Source organism: Fopius arisanus, unplaced genomic scaffold (assembly GCF_000806365.1).
Source record: "Fopius arisanus strain USDA-PBARC FA_bdor unplaced genomic scaffold, ASM80636v1 scaffold00024, whole genome shotgun sequence".
Lineage (NCBI taxonomy): Eukaryota > Metazoa > Arthropoda > Insecta > Hymenoptera > Braconidae > Fopius > Fopius arisanus.
In genome coordinates, this window is record NW_011887763.1 from 212,604 (window position 1) to 234,573 (window position 21,970).

At 38.2% G+C, this 21,970-nt stretch overlaps 1 protein-coding gene across 1 annotated transcript in view; it reads right to left on the minus strand.

The window, feature by feature from the left end:
• Positions 1 to 2,573: 2,573 nt before the first annotated feature.
• LOC105264583 (mucin-12) overlaps positions 2,574 to 21,970 on the minus strand; it is a 34,995-nt gene continuing 15,598 nt past the window's right edge. The window contains exons 2-7 of the mRNA XM_011301544.1: positions 20,801 to 20,855; positions 14,562 to 14,599; positions 7,930 to 8,083; positions 7,797 to 7,844; positions 7,529 to 7,641; positions 2,574 to 7,374 (exon numbers count right to left, since the gene is read on the minus strand). Of these exons, the coding sequence (XP_011299846.1) occupies positions 3,166 to 7,374; positions 7,529 to 7,641; positions 7,797 to 7,844; positions 7,930 to 8,083; positions 14,562 to 14,599; positions 20,801 to 20,828 (4,590 nt within the window). The 5' untranslated portion in view covers positions 20,829 to 20,855 and the 3' untranslated portion in view covers positions 2,574 to 3,165. The remainder of the gene's footprint in view (positions 7,375 to 7,528; positions 7,642 to 7,796; positions 7,845 to 7,929; positions 8,084 to 14,561; positions 14,600 to 20,800; positions 20,856 to 21,970) is intronic.

The following is a 21,970-nucleotide window of genomic DNA, read 5'->3' on the forward strand; positions in this document are numbered from 1 at the left end:
TGAAAACGAACACCGACGTAATCTTTCAAAACAGCAAGAGCTCATTTTTAAAACATAATTCTCCCTCCGATACCATCGAAAAAGTGTTACCTCTCCTGGATGCACAAAGGATGTTTTTTTTTTCATATCTCTTCCTTCAGTAGATGCATCTAAAACGTCTTCGTGACACTGGGGCAATCAATCATGACGATATGATACACCGAACGCAAGAGTTTCGCGGTTGCGAGGTCTGATGTTTATCGTGGAAAAAGTCATAGTGAACCGGGGAAAATGACTGCAGTGAAAAAAAAAACAAGATGAGGAGTTTATGATCGAGATACGAGAGAGGGTTTCTTTTCTATAATTATGTCTTTTCGCTCTAGTGCTCGAACTAACGGTTGAAAGGTCAATATTTTCACAATTACGAAGAGACCTACAATCGATTTCGGAATCCTCCATTTTGCTGGTATGATTTTACCATTAAAATTTTTTTTTTATTCACCGTAAAATAACTGCAGTGTAATATTTTTTATTTTTATATTTATAATTTTTTTTATATTTTTTCATTTGAAATTTTGATTGTAGTGTAATATTTTTTATTTTTATATTTATATTTTTTTTTATATTTTTTCATTTGAAATTTCAATTGCCTTTTTCTAAGGTCTTTTTATCTTTATGGGTATGATTAATTCTTGGAGAATGTAAATGACTTCTTCGGGCAGTTCAGGGCTGGGTGGCAGGTTGATGCTAAAATGTTTAATTAATTGTAGGAATTGCTTTGTTCTTCTCCGATGACGGCGAGAATTATTTCTCCTTGGAATGCGGTCAAGTCTGCTCGATGACATCAGATTTTAATAAGTCTATCGAATTTATGATTTTATGCACTTCTTAGCTGGAGGGCTCACGAGGGCTAATTTGCCCTTATTGCGCATGTGCGGTGCGTCCGCAACTCTGAACTGTTCGCTTCTTCCGGGAATTCCCATTATTACGAGATTGGTGAATTTTTTTTTTAATTTTTCAGGTGCCAATTTTTCAAAAAGTGAAAAATTTTTAAATCACTCCACGAGGAATAATTCGCCCTGATTTTGGATGTGCGGTGCATTCGCAACTCAGAACTGTTCGCTTCTCCCGGGAATTCCCATTATTACGAGATTGGTGAATTTTTTTTTAAATTTTTCAGGTGCCAATTTTTCAAAAAGTGAAAAATTTTTAAATCACTTCACGAGGACTAATTCGCCCTGATTTCGGCTGTGCGGTGCATCCGCAACTCAGAACTGTTCGCTTCTCCCGGGGATTCCCATTATTACGAGATTGGTGAATTTTTTTTTTTAATTTTTCAGGTGCCGATTTTTCAAAAAGCGAAAAATTTTTAAATCACTCCACGAGGGCCAATTCGCCGTCATTTCGGATCTGCGGTCCGTCGGCAAGTCAGAACTGTCCGCTTCTCCCGGGAATTCCCATTATTGCGAGATTGGTGAGTTTTTCAAAAAATTTTTCAAGTGCCAATTTTTCAAAAAATGAAAAAATTTCCGAAAGAAATTTTTGAAAACATTTTCACAACATTCCCCAAAAATACAATTCTTTTGTTCCCCCATTTTTTTTTGTTTCAAAACAAAAATTATCTGAAAAGTTTTCCAGAAATTTTTTGAAAAATTGGAAAAAATATTCCGATTACAATTTTTTTTCCCGGGACTCCGGAATACTCTGCTTTTCAAATGAGTATTAATTTTCGAATTTCAAGGGTAATTATCCAATAACCGCAGCCGGGGCTTAAAATATCGCGAGTTGAATGGAAAATAGATTATCTCTGCAAAAAGCAATTTATATCTGAATTCCGATTGCTCCGTGGAAAGCAAGCAATTATTTGTCGAATTCCTTGATTAATTTATATTAACGAGAGAATTTCCATGTTATTTGACGAAACTTGTGTACCCACCTCTAATAACCCTAGCTAATTGACCTGTACCCATCCCCAATAGCTCCTGCATTCCATTCCAACCATTCCCCCCCTCCACTCCACTGCAATCAATTTCCCCCGAGCAATTAATTCCGCGAACTAATCAAAGAAAATGGTGGAAATTTCAATATCAATGTTTGAAACATTTCCAAAGAACAGTGAGTACGGAATTCTCTCTGATGTTGATGCATTCGTAAATCCAGAAATTCTCCAGATTCTCCAGAATATTCTCGGATCGCGATCGCGCACGTCCACCAGGAATATTACTTACCCAGAATCAGAATTGCGGGGATTCAAGAAATCTCTCCCTACGAGAAACAGTCCAGCAATATTCATGATATTTAAACCATAACTCCTGAATAATTATTATTAAAAATTAAAAACCAGAATCAATCTGAAAATTTTCATTTTCAAATATTACATTTTTTTTAAATGTCTCATTGACAATTGTCAGAAAATTGAAAACTTATTATTTAAAAAATCGATTCCGTCATAAAAAAGATTTCTCAACATTTCGATAATATTTCCAATACACATGCAGCCGTTGGCTACAAAAATTTTCACTTGAAAAAATCAACCCGCCAGAGAGCCACCCCCCAAAAAAAACACCAATTTATTAACAAAACCCATATTTATTTATTCACACTCTGTACAAACATATTTTACATAAAATCATCAAGCTCGAGCTCGAAAAACTCAATCACTAACTCGGGTGATCCGGATAGCCTCAGACTACCCCAAATCCGGCCCTAATCGGCACCAGAGCACCAGAAAAGTTTCCGGTGCATCCAATTCCCTTTCAATTCCTTAAAACCTACCCGACGAACATCCCCCAGCCCTCAACATACCTCATAAACCATGAGCCGAGGGAATTAAGTACAACTCCTACTTTAAAAAACCGTAACTCATAGAAAGATGCCCATTGAATTTACCCCAATTACCTTACAAGCTGAGAGCACACTTCAATTATTAATTAATAAAGACACCCAGCATCCAACCCCTCTCATCCACCCACATAACAACCTAATTAACGCATTCATCAGCAATTTGTTCCAAATTTGCCCAAACCCTCACACACAAGAACCTAAAAAAATAATAATCAAACTAATCAAAAGATTGATTCATTGCTGGCCAGCGAATCCTCCTCACCCTGACCCGGAACAACACGACATTAAAATTCCCCCTCCGAAGAATATAATCATGAGCAAATCCGGATGTACCAGAAGGCTTCAACCCCATTTGGCAGCGACAGTATAAAGTGAGCGCAGCAGCTCCAGGGCCCTTCCATCAGACACACTGGTCTCCTCCTCAGTTCCCCTTGAATCTCGCCCCCTCCCTTCCACTGTTGATTCATCCCCATTGGACTTGATTCTCCTCGATTTTTTGCTCCTGAAAGTCGTGGCAACGGGCTCCGTAGACGTTACAATTCTCGTAGTGCTTCGTGTCTCGAGGTCATCCGGGATATTGAGCCTATTTAGCCCAGCGACGAGCTCCTTCGACTCCTCCGATGTGAATTGATTAACTGGCATGCTCAGCAGTGCATTGAGCAGCTGTTCCTTCTCCTCCTCCCTAGTTTTATTCATCGGTCCAGTGCAGTGGCTGATCAACAGCAGAACAAGTTGCCTGACCGTTGCATTATGATCAGCGGTCTTCATCACCCTCATTAAAGCATCGGTGCTGGTATCATTGAGTCCTCCAAACATCTGTTTGGCCCTGACAATCTCGTTCTCCGTGGCATTGCCAATTGTATTCTTGAATCTAGCTTTGACCGGAAACAAGGATGCCTGGGGCAACGAACTCGTTGAAATAACTGACGACGTTATCGTCGTCGTTATGCTCGATCTGGTGGTATAAATTGGTGCGGGTGTTGCTGTGTGCTCAGTTGAATAAGCCGTTGGCAGAAGACTGAATGCCGTGGGTGAGTCGGTGTCGGTGTTACCCCATTGCCACGGAGTCGTTGGATCCGAGCCCCTGTTACTATTCCTTGAAGTAACACCACCCGATGCATCTGTCACCAAAAGCTCCGATGTCACTGGCACTGACGAATGCGTTGTGGTGGTGGGATCATTACCGAATGCTTCCACACTCGACGTCTGACTGACACCTTCCGATGTCAATCCTTGATTTATACGCTTTGGATCAACGAAGACTGTACTCTCCCACAATTGGGTCACCGTTGGCGATGACGTCCAGTGATTGTTATGGCTTTTCTCATCGTCCTCTTTGTGGTCAGATATCTCAGATATCTCGGTGTCATCTCGACTGTCATCACTACCTGCATTATTCAGACGATTGTAATTGTTGTAACTCGAGTAGATGCTGTTCGCTGTAACTAGCGACTCGTCACTATCGTCGGATCGTATTGTCGTTGTATCGTAGTAGCGGATACGAAATGGCTCGACTGTGGTCGTTACGTCCGGTGATTCCGTCTGCTCACCAGAGTTCTCCCCGGTAGTTCTGTAATTTTTATTGGACGTTATTACATTGCCACCAGGATTCTCCGGCGGTAATGTCTGCTGGTAGGTAGCTGGGGTCGACGAGGAAACGTAATTGTCGCCAATTGGCACTGAGTTCACTGGCTTAACGTATTTGCCGTAGGGCTCGTAAGTGGAGTTTCGGTGGGAATCACCTAGTCGATGGGTATCCGGAAAGTAATTCTCGTAGTCGTTGAGAGCATCGTTGGAGGTGGGTCCACTGGGAGCACTGGGGCCGGACAAGCTCTGGATTCCATTGGATGAGTCGAAGGCGTGGTTCACTGCTGAAGCAAAGTCATTCGTTGGATTCAAATAATTCTGATCACCCGGGGGTGGAAGGGTGCTAGAGGACTGGGACTCCGAGGTAACAGACGTGGTGTAGTACCCGAAGCCTGCGTCGTCTGTTGTCGTTGGTATTTCTGTGGTTGTCTGAAGAATTGGTCTTCGGGGGGCAGTGACGTCCTCCGAGAAGTCCAGGACTTCGTCCTTCTCCTTTGTGACTGATGGGTAGTCCTCGGAAGTGGTAGGAATCGACGTCGTGGTGAATCCGTCTTCATTGTCCAGCCCTGGGGGTGCAGTCGGTCTTATCTCAGCCAGGATCTTCTTGAAGGTCGCAGGATCCTGAAGATAAGCTGATAATGCATGTGTGAACACTTGCGCAAGCTCCCGAAGTTTAGTGCTATTCGATTTTTTTGAACCTGTCACTGGGCCCTCGCTCTGCTGAAGATCCAAGTCATCATTGGAATCAACTTCTCCACTCTGTTGCTCGGATTCAGTGCTGTTGGAGCTCGTCTCGAGGGCATTGTTGAGATTGAACAGCTCTGCGTACGAGTTTATCGTGTGCTCGGTAAGTATTGTGGTTGGAAGATCAATCTTTGCGGTTTTATTAATTTGAAGTGGAGTCTGTAGCTTTTCGGCAGACTCCTCGGTCTTCCCCTGATCAGATCCACCGAATTCGTCACTAGCAGTTGCAAAATAGAGAGCAAGAGAATGGAGAGTTGCTGGGCTAGAGGAATGCGGTATAGTCAATCCACTTCTGCTGGTATTTCCAATAATAGTCGGCATAGTGCCCTCCAGACCTCTCAGTGATTCCAGCATATTGAATGCATGTTCACGTTCTATCAGTGATTTAGAATCTGACGGGCGTTTTACAGTTGAATTGGCGTCAGGCAGGTATGTCGAACTGCCACGTACTCGGTTGACTGACGCTGGATACTGGATTCTTCCAGCTTTCGCACTGGATCGATACTGAGGTTGTGGTGTACTATAGGTTGGCACAGTGGCTGTATAAACTGCGGGACGCTGAGTAGTCGCTGTACTCGTCGTGTATGCATAATTCTTGGTGAATGGCACGTAGGGTCCTAATGTCGACATGACCTTGCCATTTTGATAAGTTATACTCGTGTCGTAAGGGGGTGAAGTTTTTGAAGTTTGAGACTGCGGTGAAACTTGAGTTATACGGGGCTTCTCAGTGGATGGACTTATAGCGTTTTGCCGATAGTTCTGGGATGTTCGGGAGGTACTCTTCCATGATGTCTTAGTTCGTCCAAGTTTATCATCTTGGGTGTGAGTACTCAGCGAATTCTGATCCACTGTGACACCGTTGATAGCTGACTTGGTAATTGCTGTGGCAGGGAAACCACTGGATGGACTACCAGTTGAATATCTCTGGGTAATACTTGGTGATGCTCTCGTTGTGTAAGCTGTACGTGCATAATCTCGGGTATCAACGCTGTTGTCGTACGTCTCGGAATTGATGTAGGTGGTCGGTGGAGTTGAAGTTGTAGCTGTGTACGCGGTGGATGTAACGCGAGATCCGCGATACGTATTGGTGGTGTCTTCTGGGTAAATGGTTTCAGTGGTTGTGCGATAATCTTGACCGGTTGTATATAAATTTGTCGTTGTCTCCCAGTTGGTTGTGCGATCGCGGTTGTAGTAGGTGTTTGTCTGGGGGGGTGATGTTGTTTGTGTTGTTGAGTCGTAGGTTGTTGTGCGGGGACGGTAGATTGGGGTAAATGTTGGATAGGGATAGTCCGGAATCTTGACTTTTGGCTTTAGAATACCCTGGGGCGTCTCTTGACGAGGTTTCGATGTAATTGGTGGCAATGTGGGTCTTCGTGGGGGAGCGTTTGTCGCTGGATTGTAATAACTGTTGTACTGATTTGAATTGTATGGCTTATTATATCGATTTCCCCGGGATGATGCAAACGCTGCACTCTCGGCTGGCTGTTGATATTCCTTTATTGGAGTGGGTGTACTTGTGCGGAATGTTGTGGTTTCTGTGTAAGCCGGGGTTCCACGACTTGTGATACCTTCATCGTCGTGAGGGGATCGGGATTTTGGAGTTCGGGAATTATCCCGGGATCCCACCGTTGTGTAATAATTATCTAGCGAGGAGTATTTGCTTGAGCCTCTTTGATCCTGGAATTGCTTTCCACTGCGGTCCTCGATAAGCTGATTCTGCTGTCTCTCGATGTTTTGGTAATTTGAGGTGCGGGATTGGGGTGCATATGATTCTTGATTTTTTCCCTTTGACTCATGAGATGGGGTGAATCCGGAATTCGAAGCGAGATCGTTGATCTGGGAGAATTGATTGCCACTTCGGGAGTTTTGATTGTAGATTTGACTTGGGTCAAATGTGCGAGATGATTTAGCATCGGCAGGACGCTGGTCAAGCTGGTTCTTTGAGGTACCGTATGGATTTGTTCGGCCATTTTGTTTACCGTCGTAATTTGAATTTTGATAATTGTTGTCAGATCGATGGAACTCGGAGTTGACGCGTTTTAAATCGGCACGTTTGCGCTCCTCTTGGGCTAGCTGTTCAGCGCTTTGCTCATACAGCTCAGTAGACTTGCTGCAGTCGACCTTGAACCACCAGTCGCAGATCAGCTGAGATTGCTGGAAGATTGTGCCATTGGGGCAGAGGAATGAGATCTTTCGACCGTTATCGCAGATGTGGAAAACCTAGAATTAAAAAATTATCATTCATTTTTTCATCTTTAGATACTAATCAGAAAAACAGGTTTTCTTCTACGAGGTTTCGGAAATGTGTTGGAGTCATTTGCCGTGAAGTGGTGATAGATTTGACGGGAGGAGTAATCTTTAGGAGAGGATTCACCTGGCAATTTGTTTCCAAATCAGCGTAGTAGCCGCCCTTCAGCCCTCGACAGCTGAATGCTGTTGTTGGAATTGTCGTCAGCATGGGGAAGTCAACGCCTGGCTGACCCAAACCTACAATTATCACAAGTAATTATAAATGATTGACCAATTGAAGGTGGAATATTTTGTTACGTGGAGGATCGTTATGTTCAGTGTTATGGTCACTAGCTACTATTTAATGGGAAAGAATATTATGTGCTGATGACAGTGGTTAGTGTTATAGCTACCCGCTCCAGACAGCCACTCTTTCAGGAGCTCCTCGTTCCCGAAGAAAACTGGGGCAATTTGGGGAGAAAGAAATTACAGTGAGTTAATTTACTGGGGGAGTTATATCGCTTATTAGTCCGGGAGATTAACAACCTTGGAAGACTTGGTACTCGCCATTTTTCGCCGGGGCGAGACGTTTCACAACTTTCTTCAGGGCATCGATGTCCTCCTCCGAGGCCTCGAGACTCGCAAGGTCAAGCTCCGTCAGGAGCTCCGGTAATCTCGCACGTTCGGAGTCTTCGGATTCCTGGAAGTTTGATAATTATAAATAGGAGTGCATCATTCTTCAATTAAAAACTCAGCGCTCGGCGTTACCCAGGATTCGCGACGGGGACGCGGTTGGTATGAATTTCACAAAGATCATGTATGATCCAGTCCTAATTGGGACGTTGCCTAATTGGGAGCGATGTTGAAGTTTCAATGTTGGTTGACGGCTAGTCAATACATCAAATAAATTTTATCAAGCTAGTGGTATTCGGTGGTATTCTCTTTCACCAAAAATTTGAAATGAATAATTTTAAAAAATTCATATTTATATATAAGAATTGGTTTAAAAGGAAATTGTAGACTATTCTCTTGTTTTTTAATAAATTAAGGAGATTTTTCTGAGAAAAATGGATACTAGTATTTTCTTAGAGACCGACCTGGTCGAACTCCTGGGTTAACGAAACTCCGGGAAAGCCGTTGGTTGTCGACATGGAAAGGAAACTACCCTCACCCGTTCATAACCATTAACCGCTGGAACCAACGCCCGTTGTGCTTTCCTTTCAGCACAACATCCTCCGGAAATGACGCCGCCTCGCCCTCATTCCACCCCTGTTTTTCTCGCCATTAGGTAAAAAAAGACAAAACAACCCACCCCTTGCCCCGTATTCACTGATCATCAGACTTTTATAAACCCATTATCTGCGGAATTGTCAGATTTCTATCGGTTCAGCTGTGAATCCGGGTAGATTGAATCCCCCGGGCCCGGAAGTGCCGCAAACTCCAGAGAAAGCGACATGAAAATTTCACTTTCATGAAGAGGACTCACCCGCCCTCAGTGATTTATCGGCAGAGGCCTTGGGAAAAATTGAATCCATCCGTGGACTCTTCGTTGGAAAATTACACTTGAAATATTTAACAGCGACAGAGTATAAAGGAGAATTTTCTATTTTCATTTGCATGCTTCAATTTCTTGAAATTTGACTCGAATTCATTATTTTCGGAATCATCAATTGGTGATTCATTCAGATAATTGCGGATTTTACATGATTTCGGAGTGGAATTGATTTCGACGGATTTTTCTGCCCATTTCATATTTTCATTTGATTTCCATTAATGTGATTCGGTGATTTCACCAATGAATAATCTCTTTGATTATTCGGGTGAAAAAAAATGTTATCGGAATATTTTTTTCGAATTTCCAAAAAATTTCTGAAGAATTTTTCAGAATTTTTTTTGTGAACCAAAAAAAAATCGGGAAACAAAACAATTTTATTTTTTGGAAAGGTTTTGAATTTTTTTTTTATAATCTCAATCTATTATCTTATCTTATAATCTTCTTATAAAATTATATTCGCAAAAATTTCTAGAAAATTATTTAAAAAATTTCCGAAACAAATCTTTGAAAAACTTTTCAAAGCATTTTCCAAAAATACACCTGTTTTGTTTCCCAATTTTTTTTTGTTTCGAAAGAAAAACTTTCTGATAAGTTTTCCAGAAATTTTTTGCAAATTTAGAAAAAATATTCCGATTACAATTTTTTTTTAATATTTCATTAATTAATTCAGTGGAATCAACGGACTGGCGAAAATTTGACACCATTTTTTTTCTGTTCAGCGCCAGTAATTGATATTGGGCAAATTATTTGTGGCTCTTTTAGAGGGCACACTTGCGCGAATCTCAGGAGATTTAATGTTACTTGTAGGTAGAAAACACGAGTAATCCCGATGTTGCGAGGCACGCGATGCCATTTGCCGAGAGAGGATCAGACCTTTACCAGGGCAACGGGTTTTGCTCTAGTTTTACCAGCACCGGGTCTCAAGGACTTACGAGGGAAAGGTAGAAATGTGAAATCCAGAGGTGCGTTGGGAAGCATCCTCGAATATTTGACGAATTATTCTCAACTGATCCTATATTTTCATTATTTTTCCGTATTTCCCCCTGAACTGCTCTTCAATATTCAAAATTAAACACAAACTTCCATTAACCACCAATTTTGCATTAAATAAAAATAAATAAATTGAATAAAGTAAATTATTTTATTGAAAACTATTTAAAAAATAAAAGTCAATACAAAAAAATTCATGGAGTAATTGAATTAAAGAAAATTGTTGGTAATGTTTTTTTTTAATGAATAATTTATAATGTAATTATTTATTTGAACTCATATTATATTGAAAATTGTGGAATTTGAGGAATAGCAATCGTTATGAATTTTCTCATCTGCGAAAAAATTGAATTGCAAATTTTTGCGTGATTCCTCTTGATATATTTGATTGTAAATTTTTTCGTCGCGCAATTGGAAGAATAATTATTAGAAATGGCACTGCGAGAGGATTTAAAATGACGTTACACTTTCAATCCCGCTAAACTCCAAAATAGCGTGTAAATACACGAACGACTTTAGAATACTCGGTACAAATTCACATTGCAATTACAAGATGAGACGCTCAGTGAAAGTAGGATATGTACGTCTCGTACGTCTAAAAGCGTCTCCATAGAGGTACCATATACTCGGAGATGCTCCCGGTCGCTGTTTTTATTAGCACTCAGTGGTAATAAAGTACCATGAAGTGAAAAAAAAAAAACATTCAAGGAGAAACGTATCCCGGGCAAAAAAAGTAATCGGAATATTTTTTCCGAATTTTCAAACATTTCTGGAAAACTTTTCAGAAATTTTTTTATCGAACAAAAAAAAATTGGAAAAAAAAAGAAGCTTATTTTCCGGAAAGGTTTTGAGAAATTTTTGAAAAATTTGAATGGGAACATTTTTTTTATAATTTAGATGGCGTTTTTTTGAGAATATTGAAAAATCAAAAAAGGAAGAAAACAACAGTATAATGAAGAAAAAAAATTATATTCGCAAAAATTTCGAGAAAATTATAAAAAATATTTTCCGAAACAAATGTTTGAAAAATTTTCGAAATCATTTCCCAGAAATACAATTGTTTTCTTTCCCAATTTTTTTTTGTTGCAAAAAAAAAATCCGAAAAGTTTTCCAGACAATTTTTTTAAATTTGGAAAAAATATTCCTATTACAATTTTTTTTTACCCGGGATACTCTTTATGATGAGACTTGAAAGAGAAAGGGATTGACATCCTGTGGGGTATTAATTATAATTGCAACCTTTGGAGATCAGATTAATCTCAGATAAATCCAGAATGACGAGTTCATCGGGCAAGACATTAGGAAAAAATAAAAATGATATTAAAATTTTATCTCTGACGAAAGTGGATAATAAAAATCCTACCGTCAGCTTTAATTATGAAATTCATATCCCAGGTTGGAAATGGAACTGCAATTGCGAACGCGAGAATAAAAATTTTATACGAACAAATAAAAATTTCGTTTTATCACGGAACAGGGAAATTCAATTATTTTACAAAAATTAAATAGCTCGCATTAGTATTCCCTTTTTAGGGTTCTCCTTTGATGTTCAAAGAAAAAGTTATTCCGGTGGCAGTGGATATTTCATATCCTCTCAAAGCACAATTTGTTAATTTTTTCGAATTTCGTACAAGAAGTGGATTGAATAACATCCGGTTGAACATCCCCAGAGAAGGGTTGATGTAATGCTGCCCTGGAGAAAATTTAACTCTACTAAAGGAGAAGAGGAATGAAACGGAAATGGAGACACGTCGTCTGTGTTACGCATCCGTGGAAGTTTATTCGAGTCGCATAACCTTCGGCAGCGGAATTCGTGCAAGTTCACTTCCCAAGGCTCTTTTGTACTCCAATCGGCGAGAGAGCCACGATTCCTCTTCATCAATCATTTCTACGTGTCGTGAAGTGATAAGAGTCATGTTGAAAATATTTGGCCTCGTGGGAGGTTGATAGCTGGAGCTAAAGACAAGTATTCTAATGATATAATCCCACGAGTCTAAACAAAGGGGTTGAACGTGGAGTTTTATGCACGCCCCGGGTGCGTAAAATACCACTTTACGCACGGTGGGGTAAAAATATTGATTTTGCCAGCTTTTCTGGGCATTAGCAGAGGGAGTGAACAAGTGCCGGTGGTGAAGGAGTGTTTTGACAGAATATTGCGGGGCGTGCGTAAAATGCCACTTTACGCACGCCGTGTGGAAAATGTCGATTTCTGCGGATTTTATGGGAATTCGCAGAGGGAGAGAAGTGCAGGTGGTGAAGGAGGAGTGTTTTGACAGAATAAGGGACAATCGAGTGTAATGTCACTGGTTGTTGGGTGCGGGAGACGCAAACGATCGAAGGATACAATAGCGTAACGGCGAACTCGAGCGTTACGAGCGTTACGGAACAATACGCGTAGATATACACGTGAGAGAAATGTTCGTAAATACAAGAGATAGAATGTAGCTGGAAAACAAGTTGGCGGAGGAAAAGAGAAGTTGAGGAAGATAGAGACGGGGTGAAAAAGGTCCCTTGTTGGGTGGTGTAAAAAAATTCCGAGACAGATGTACACGGATGTACGCTGAGGTGAACGAAAGAGTGGCACAGGATGTTCGTTGAACAGTGCTCCAATGTTCTTTACGGGACAATGTCTGGGGCGAAGAGACTGTAACGGAGTTCCTTCGTCTGTATTCACAACAGCTGGGGATAAAAGAATCAACACCAGAAATTACGAGATACTATTCTACCTTCAAAATTCATGCCAAAGTCATTCCTCCTGATGTAAACAATTCATCTCTAAGAAAACATAGGGAATATCAAATATGTTTTTTTTATTGGAGGAAAATTCAGAGAATTTTCTCTCGGGTTTTTTTTCAGAATTTTTTCTAAATATTTTATTGATTTTTATATTTTTTAGCGGGGGATATGGAAAAATGAATGAATTCCGTTCTCGTTTGTTGGGGTCCTGGGGAAAATCTGAAAATTCATTTTCGACTGGCCCATTATCCCATCGAAATAGCCAGTAGTAAAAGAGCGATGAGGGGGCGGGGTACGTCCGTCAGTTTCCAGTGGTCATACCAAGGGAGATATTTACCTTATCTCAAGTACAGAAGCGTCGAGCTTCCGGTGGTGCATCAGATTGGCAAAACAATGGGGAATTCTCGAGTCTAGTTCCAGACTGACGTAACGGGGTATTATGCGCATCTTCGCCAGCGGCCAATGGGATTCTCGCTCGTAACGGCTTTTGTGACGGAAAGAAAACACTGGACATCGAGAAAACAAACCCGACGAGAAAAATCACAAGGAAAATTAACACCGGGATGAGATTAAAGCCCTCACCGTCAATTCCAGGTTCAAACCTCATTGCACAGGCGGAAAACAGGTGGAAAAATTCCCATGCGAATGGCGTAAAAATTACCTTAAGAAACGGTAAAGAGTCATGAAATGTGAAGTGTCATCAAATTTTTTATGTCATTCCTCAAGATTTGAAAGAATTCTCTCGTTCTTAAAATATATTTCAGTTCAATTAATTAATTTTAATTTCAATGAATATTATGGATATTTTTTATTTGTTTTTTGATAGGGGCTTAAAAATTGGATGGAAATGTCCATTTTTGTTTACGCTAGTCCATGTCACTGCGTAAAATTGTCGTGCACAGTGGAGTTATGGTGTCAGAACAGTTTCAACATGAGAAAGCACTCGTGTAAACATGAAAGCATCTTTCCTACCGGACAAATATCTCCGAGAATATTTACCCTCGGACTATTCACGCCAAGTGGTGGAACAATTCGACTGAATTGATTAATTCCCACTGACGAGTGTCACCAGCAAATCCTGGAGTTAATTATGCAGACAAAGTTCTGACCAACTTCTGAATAATGCAAGCAATTCATAAATTTTGATTTTCACCTCCACTTCAAGGAACAGTCATATCTATTATTCGGATATGCGCAGCAAGTTTGAAATTCAGATTGCGAGAATCACGCGAATTTATTCGTCCAATGATATCCAGTATCAACTTGCCAAGGAATATCTGGAAATTACGTGAAAGCCAGTTCACGTAATTGTATTAGTCCTGCAAAGTTTTCACGTCTCCTCCAACTTTGGGTTATTGCATCTCTAAAGTCGTATACTAGAAATCGGGGTGTGAGATATTGAAATTTAGAGAAGATACCCGAGGAAAAAAAATTGTAATCAGAATATTTTTTCCAAATTTTCCAAAATTTCTCAGAAATTTTCCAAAAATTTCTTCCGGGAATTTTTTTTATAATTCTCCAGAAATTTTTGCGAATATAATTTTTCTTGTAACTATAGTATTGTTTTCTTACTTTTTTGATTTTTCCATATTCTGAAAAAAAACGCCATCTAAATTATAAAAAAAAATTCATATTCAAATTTTGGAAAAACTTTTCAAAACCTTTTCGAAAAATAAAATTGTTTCGTTTTCCAATTTTTTTCGTTTCACAAAAAACCTTTTCTGAAAAGCTTTCCAGAATTTTTTTGAAAATTCGGAAAAAAATATTCCGATTAGAATTGTTTTTCACCCGAGTAGTGACTGAATAATTGGATTTCATAATTGAGATTGAGTGGCAAGAGAAATTGACATTATCGCTGAAAACTATGACCAGAGCTGAATATAAATGATTACCTCACCTTTGCACAATCGGCAGATCTCAGACTGACTGCGATACCTGCAACAGAAAATAAAATATAAATGAAAATAAATGATATAAAAATCGCAGTAAAAAATCCTACAACAAGAAATTTCCAATAAAATTAATATTGAGTATATAAACTCAAAGTACTAATTATATAATTAAATCTACTTTAAATAATTTAAATTCAGGGAATGAAAAGGGTATTCTGAGAGGTCATCCAGCCCGACAGCATCTTCGACGCAACCTATACCACTCAAGATCAAAAGCCGAAGTACTCAAGCTCCCAGAAGCTTTCAACACGTGATTGGAAGCACGTGACACCCCCAAAGACCACCCCACATCCTCTAATCACATTCATACCACGTGACTTCCCCTCGGAAAATCCAGTCATTACCATCACCTCGAAAACCCCAGCCAGAACTAAAACGAAATCCCCAAAAAATATAAATTGCCAACCATTTTTATCCAAAATCCGATAAAACTTCCAAATTCACAGACCGCCACTCCGACTCTCATCTTATCTCGCTATTAAAAAAATAAACCAGTAAAAAACCTTTACAACTCCTGCAAACGATAATTGGAAGTAGAAAATTTATCAGTGAGCGAGATAATTACGGAGAACTTCACTTCACTTCACTTTTTTATTTGATACTCATAAACAAGAAAATACGATTCGTTTGGCACGTGTAAGACCGGTGGAATAATGAGAAGGAAAGGGGAAAAATAGTATTTATGCGAGATGTTGATGTAGGTTTATTACAGATCCATGATGCACTGACGAGATGAAGTAGAAAGTTTTGACATTCTCTGACGTATGTTATGTGTTTATTTGCATGCATCATAGCTGCTCATTTCGTACCCCAATGCTTCCTCCCTTTTTTATTTCATGTATGATAGAATTGTAATTACCACATGAGCTCACAATCGTCGTCATTGCCACAAATCTGTCTCCGAAATTTCTGGTGAATTTTTTTTAAACATTCAGATTCAAACATTCAAGGAATTTCAAAGAAATTTTTTAATTCAAGGAATTCAAATATTCAGATTCAGACTCTGAGCTAGAATCAGAGAGATTATTAAATTAAAAGGTCTAATGTAATGTTTTTTTGAAGATTTCCCGTTTGTAAAAGAAAATTACACGAATTTTTAAAGCACGAAAAAAAAAGGACGAAAGAACCAATTTTAAAATAAAAATATAATAAAAATATATAAATATATATATATCGAATAAACCGGCCTCAAAAAACTTTACATTAGATTTTTTTTATAGGGATATCGATTGACTGTCAGAATGAAATCGCATTGATCACCAAAATCATGAATATCCCGAAATGATCGAAATTACCTCTTTTAAAAGATCGATATCCTCGATTTTTATTTCCGATTATTGCAGATGTAGAAATATCGCGGATTTAGACTAGAGCGGTGCCATAAATTTTGGGTGAAATGACATTTTCCCAGCTGTCTATTTTATTTTATTTCATCCCAGGAAAAGTGTCCCCCGGGGTAATTTAAAAATTTTCTACGGAGCATGTATACGATTTTATTCATGCGAAAACTGAGAGGTTTTTCACGAAAGACCGTATAAATACTCGGATGCATGTATTTTCAGGAAAATCTACGGGCAGGAGATACGTGATACTATTCTCAGTTTATTATGCCATTGGTATCCGTGGTTTTGGTGAGAGCCAAGTTTCTGGGAGAAACAATACCCGGGATACATGTCAGAGTTTAATATCGAGGCGAACTATAATTGAATTCGAATTAAATCGAACCGAAGTTTTATATTGCCCGGGGAACCCCTGCGGTTGTCCTCATGGAGGAATTTAATAAAGATGGACGGGAGAAATAAATTGAAATGTTCATATTGCGATATTTTCGTTGGGGGATGAAAACATGGACATACCCTGTCCCAACCCCACGATTTCCGTATTAAAATTCATCCCCACGTACCGAGATCCACGGACTTTCTTCAAGTACTTTGTTTTTTTTTTTTGAGAATATTATAAAATTGAAGTGAATTCGTATTTTTCTCTGTGTAAATCTCCTGGAATGAATTTCAATTGAAAACAACTCCGGAAAATGTATTAACTGTTTGTACCATTAAAATTGAAACTTCCGGTGTGATAAAATGAAAGTCTCATAAACAAGAGCTGAAGAGATTTCATAATTCATTTACAATGGAATGAAGTAATTCCCTATTGAATATAATTTCCTTCTTATCAATGAACCAAGAGTTATTAACGTACCACAAATTCAATACCTCGGGTTGATGGGAAACTGTTCAAGATAATAGCAGGTGGTGTATAGTAAACAAATGAATCACTTGAAGGAAGTGTGGGGTAGAAACCGGAAACACAGACGATGGAAATCCAACACACGCAAAATGTCTATCTCCATTACATTTCATCGTCTTCGATAATTAACTCCTTCCAGATGTCATTACTTGTAGTAAATTTACGGGAGACGTGACGCGAGTTCGGATGTACAGTTTTCAGTTTGCTGCAGTGGAGTGAAGATGTTTCCTCAAGATTTCTGAGATTAATTGAATTCATTTGTTGTAAGACACCCCCTCTTCCTTCCGGTTCGATGTCATTCCATATTTACGTGGGAATGCACTCGGAAATAAATATTCTTCCCTATAAATATTTTCCCGCCGTTTCTCTCAATCATTTACTCCCGAGTAAAAAAAGATGTAATCGGAATTTTTTCCAAATTTTCCAAAAATTCCTGGAAAACTTTTCAGAAAATTTTTTTTATGAAAAATCGAAAAAAAAAAACATTTTTTTTTTGGGAAAGGTTTTGAAAAATTTTTCAAAAATTTGAATTGGAATTTTTTTTTTATAATTTAGATGGCCTTTTTTTTGAGAATATTGAAAAATCAAAAAAGGGAGAAAGTAACAGGATAATTAAAAGAGAAAATTATATTCGCGAAAATTTCTACAAAATAAAAAAAAATTTCCGAAACAAATTTTTGAAAAGTTTTCCAGAAACTTTTTGAAAATTTAGAAAAAAATATTCCGATTACAATTTTTTTTACCCGGTCTGCTGGTCGTCCATTTATATTTAATTAACAGCTATAATAAATATTTTAGTTGACAATATCCTTCTCGACATAAAACTCGCGATAAAAAATACACTAACTATATGTACGGTAAGACGGGTGTGGAATTGATCTGCAAATATATTTTTTTTCTCGGCGTGTGAACCGCGGCTTTTTTGCTTTTCCGCGTTTTCCAGAATTTTTTGGTGGCTAAACATCATTGAGAGGTGAATGTATTCCACCTGCACTGTGTGAAAGTCCTGATGTGTTACGACCTTATTATTTTTAACGACGATTTATGGGAATATAGATCGAGGGTGAATGGATTCATTTTTTGCGAAGAATGGTTTGAGGGAAATTGCAGTTCACATTGACTGCACAAACTCCTGAAAAAAGGAGACATTCATAGACGGAAGAATTGGTGATAATTTTTACGAGCGGACTAGTCAAGAATTCCAACTAAACTTTTCGGAACGAGACTATTACAGTATTTCTTGGATTTTGCGGGGGTACAAAATTCCCTCTTCCAAAGTTTTTTTTTATATTTCCGGATTTAAAAAAAATTTATGTCTTTCCGGAGGTACATTCTTGGTGTGGGTTTTTCCAAAAAAAAAAAAAAAGCGAAAGATTTCTCGATTTTTTTCGAATTAAAGAGCACCCGATGCTGGGAATCCCGGTCTGGACCATCCATTTTTTCAGTAATTTTTCTTGTCAAAATTATATTGATAATTATCTTGTTCAAATTTTCTAAACAAATTAATATTTTTCGCAAATATTGCAAGTCACGAAAATCATGTGAAATCACATGAAATCCCTTGACATCAATTATTGCCCGAAATAATTAATTCCATATTCGAAAATGAAAAACCCCTCGAAAGTACCTCTTAACCATAAATAATCAGATAATCTTGAATAATAATTCCTACTGTTTAAATAACCCGATAATATTATTTAACATAAGAGGATCACAATTAGAGATTACAATTAATGCGATGGCGCGCGATAATTAATTTTCCATCGAGGGACTGCAACGGGTATAAAAGCGATTGTATCGCGATGAGTGAGAAATTTCGAGGAAACAAGAGAAAAGGGATAAAAACTCGGAGTGAATTAGAGAGACACATGGTGGAAAAGCAATTTCATCGCAAATGGTAAAGCCTCGGAAAATGGAGATAAAACTTGGCTTTTTCTTTACTCCTCCACCTCCTTTAGATCGTATCGGACAAGATCGGAACTGGAGTAATAGGATCCCCCGAGTTGAAAGTGGATAACGAAAAAAATAAAAACTTAAACAAAAAAAAAAAACATAAGGAGAAAACGCGAGCAAGAGGAGAGAAATAAAAAGATCCGTCAGGTGGACGTCTACGGGTATAAACGTAAAAAATAAAACGAAAAAGTGTCGCTGAACGAGATTCCAACACTCGGCCTCGTATTCCGCGGCACTTCGCAAATTGAAATGGCGAAACTTTCGTATCAATTCGATATTTCAAAGCTGCAGAAGAAGGGAAAATTGCTTTTAGCATGGCTTCATACTATTGCACTAGCTCTTCCAGTTTTCAATTTCCATATTCATGGGATATGCATAAAAATGTCGATTCACTTGAGCTGAGAGATACCGGTAGTGACAAATTCATGTGGATATTCCATGAAATTCACTCGAAGTCCTAATCATCGAATCATCCAATTCCATTGATTCCCATTAATGGCTGATTTTTTTTTAATCTAAGACATTACGAGGAGCAATAACTCCACAGTAATTGCTGTAACCCCTGGACTGACATTTACTCTTTCCATTAATAAAGATCGACGCGACTATAACGTTTTTAGATTCAATGCATCGTGCCCTGATCATCGAAAAACACCTGACTCATAGCTCGACCCCATCGATGAGCGAGTCAAACGATAGATCATAAATCGACTGCGTTTTATCCATCGGGTTCTAGTCTCCGAGGTTACAATATCCTCATCATCTCCCACTCCTTATCACCTATCCTTGACTTTTCCCCTCCATTGCCTTCCATAAATGGCCGACAATCTCCCATGACGAAGAGGAATAGGTCCTCAAACCCTAGAGCTGAACCTGTCCATCTGAATTTTGGCACAGACTTACTCCTTAATATTATTTCACGAAATTTCACCTTTCGGGGAATAACTTCCGCAATTTATTAATTTCCTAGAAGAGTCGGCGAAGTTGTATTTTTATGTTTCAGACCATTCTACATCATTTCCAAAGGGATTTTTTTAAAAGGAATAATTAATTTTGTAAAAAATTTTCACTACCCAGAATTTAATTGAAAAAAAAAAATTTTCAATCAAAAAAAATCTTTTTTATGAAAAAAATTCCCCTTGTACAGATGCATTATTAATACATAAAAATGAAATATATTATGTGTATATTATATATTTAAAAAAATACATATGTATATTTTGGTATGCATACGCTACATGATTTTTTTTTTAAGGGATGGACAATATTTACTGAATCCTGAGGATAATGTCGTGGTAATGGACGAGTGATTTTTGTGGAAAATGTCGGGGTAATTTGTCGAAAGACGTAATGCCACCGCATCTTTCTCTGCTATTTTACTCTTTGTCACGACTATTCATTACTTTTCCCCATTTATCATACTTTTTATTTGTTTAGGGTAGGCAATTTTGTGAGGATCATTGTGAAATAATCGTTTAATCGCTGATGACTAATTGGATGTTATGACAGAGGCATCATAGGGTGAAGTAACAGTCGGTGAAATATGGCAGGTGTTTATCATAATATCGCAGAAGTGAAAAAATGTAAAAATTTGAAAACAATGGCAAGTGGATTTCTTCATTGTGTTGGGCGAGGACGCTCTTAGCTTTCATCGAGGTCGTGGTCGTCACGGTTTATGGTATGATTGTATGCAGCCCCAAATTCCATTCATTTGTCTAGGATATAGTCATCTGTGATAACGATTATTCAATGGAACACATCAATCTCGCCCTTGAATCTAATCTGTCAAATTTGCAACTTGTGCGAAAAATCGTACTTTACTGCAACCCCGGGTAAAATTGTAATCGGAATATTTTTTCCAAATTTTCCAAAAATTTCTGGAAAATTTTTCTGGGAAGTTTCGGTGGCCAATTTTATTTGGCTGTTGAAAGCGCAATGACAAGTATCTTGACTGCTATTGGATATCGATGGAGATTATACTTACATAGCAAAAGCAGTGTCCGCAAACCCATTGCGCTAAAGTTCCACGAGTTCACCCCCTGAAATCATAAAGCAGAAATTATCCTCAAATTCACTTGACGGCAATGGAGTATTGTGTAAGTTCAATTGCATTATCAAATGTGGAATTCAGCACTCACTTTCGGTAATATTACCTATAATATCGATTACTAATGTACATTTAACGTGGGGCCATTAGCATATGGGGATTTGGTTATCCCTCCAGGGCCAATCAGCGCGTTTTGAGTTCAGAATTTTAATGGGATTATGGTAACTTTGAAATGTTTGCTGGATTCTCCAGATCTTCAATAAAAAAACATTTTTTTCATCCCAATTTTATTCTCCAATAATTATTTTAATTATTAATATAATCGGTTTTAGGGTTGTATGTGAAGGAATTTATTTATTCGAATATCACTTTCATGCCCGCGTAAAAAAAAATGTAATCGAAATATTTTTTCCAAATTTTCAAAAAATTTTTGGAAAGGTTTTGAAAAATTTTTTAAAAATTGGAATAGGAAAATTGTTTGAACAATTTAAATGGCGTATTGTTTCAGAATATAAAAAAAAACAAATTTTTGGTTTTCGATTTTTTTTTGTTTCAAAAAAAAAAATTTCTGTAAAGTTCTCCAGAAATTTTTGAAAATTTCGAAAAAATATTCCGATCACAATTTTTCTTTATCCGGATGATTAAAATTGTTGAAGGGGAATTTGAAAATTGAATAGTCGACATTTTTATCGTGAAATTCAATTTTATCGGGCGTATCTTTTCCGTTTCGTTTGGATGACAGCTGGTGGTGAAATCCATGTTATTTTTTCTTCATGGATTGAAAGTTGGGCTCATCTATTGTGATAATAGTCTGTCCTCCTGTCTGGTGAACCGCAGGAGGCCTAGGCTTGACGATGAGTGTGTGAGAAAACAATGTTTTTTTTTTTATCCCTTCCTATCCCCATCATCACCTGAAGTAAAAGCGTGAGAAGGAGGACAACAACTGGCACTCGTAATCCATCACATCCAAAATTCAACCCGCGTTATTCTTCCGGAGTGACATCATCCACTAAAAATTATTTGCCCAAAAAATTATTGACTCAAATAATTTTTCACTCAAATTCCACTCCACTGAAAGTTCGTCCAAATTGAAAATAATTCTTCAAT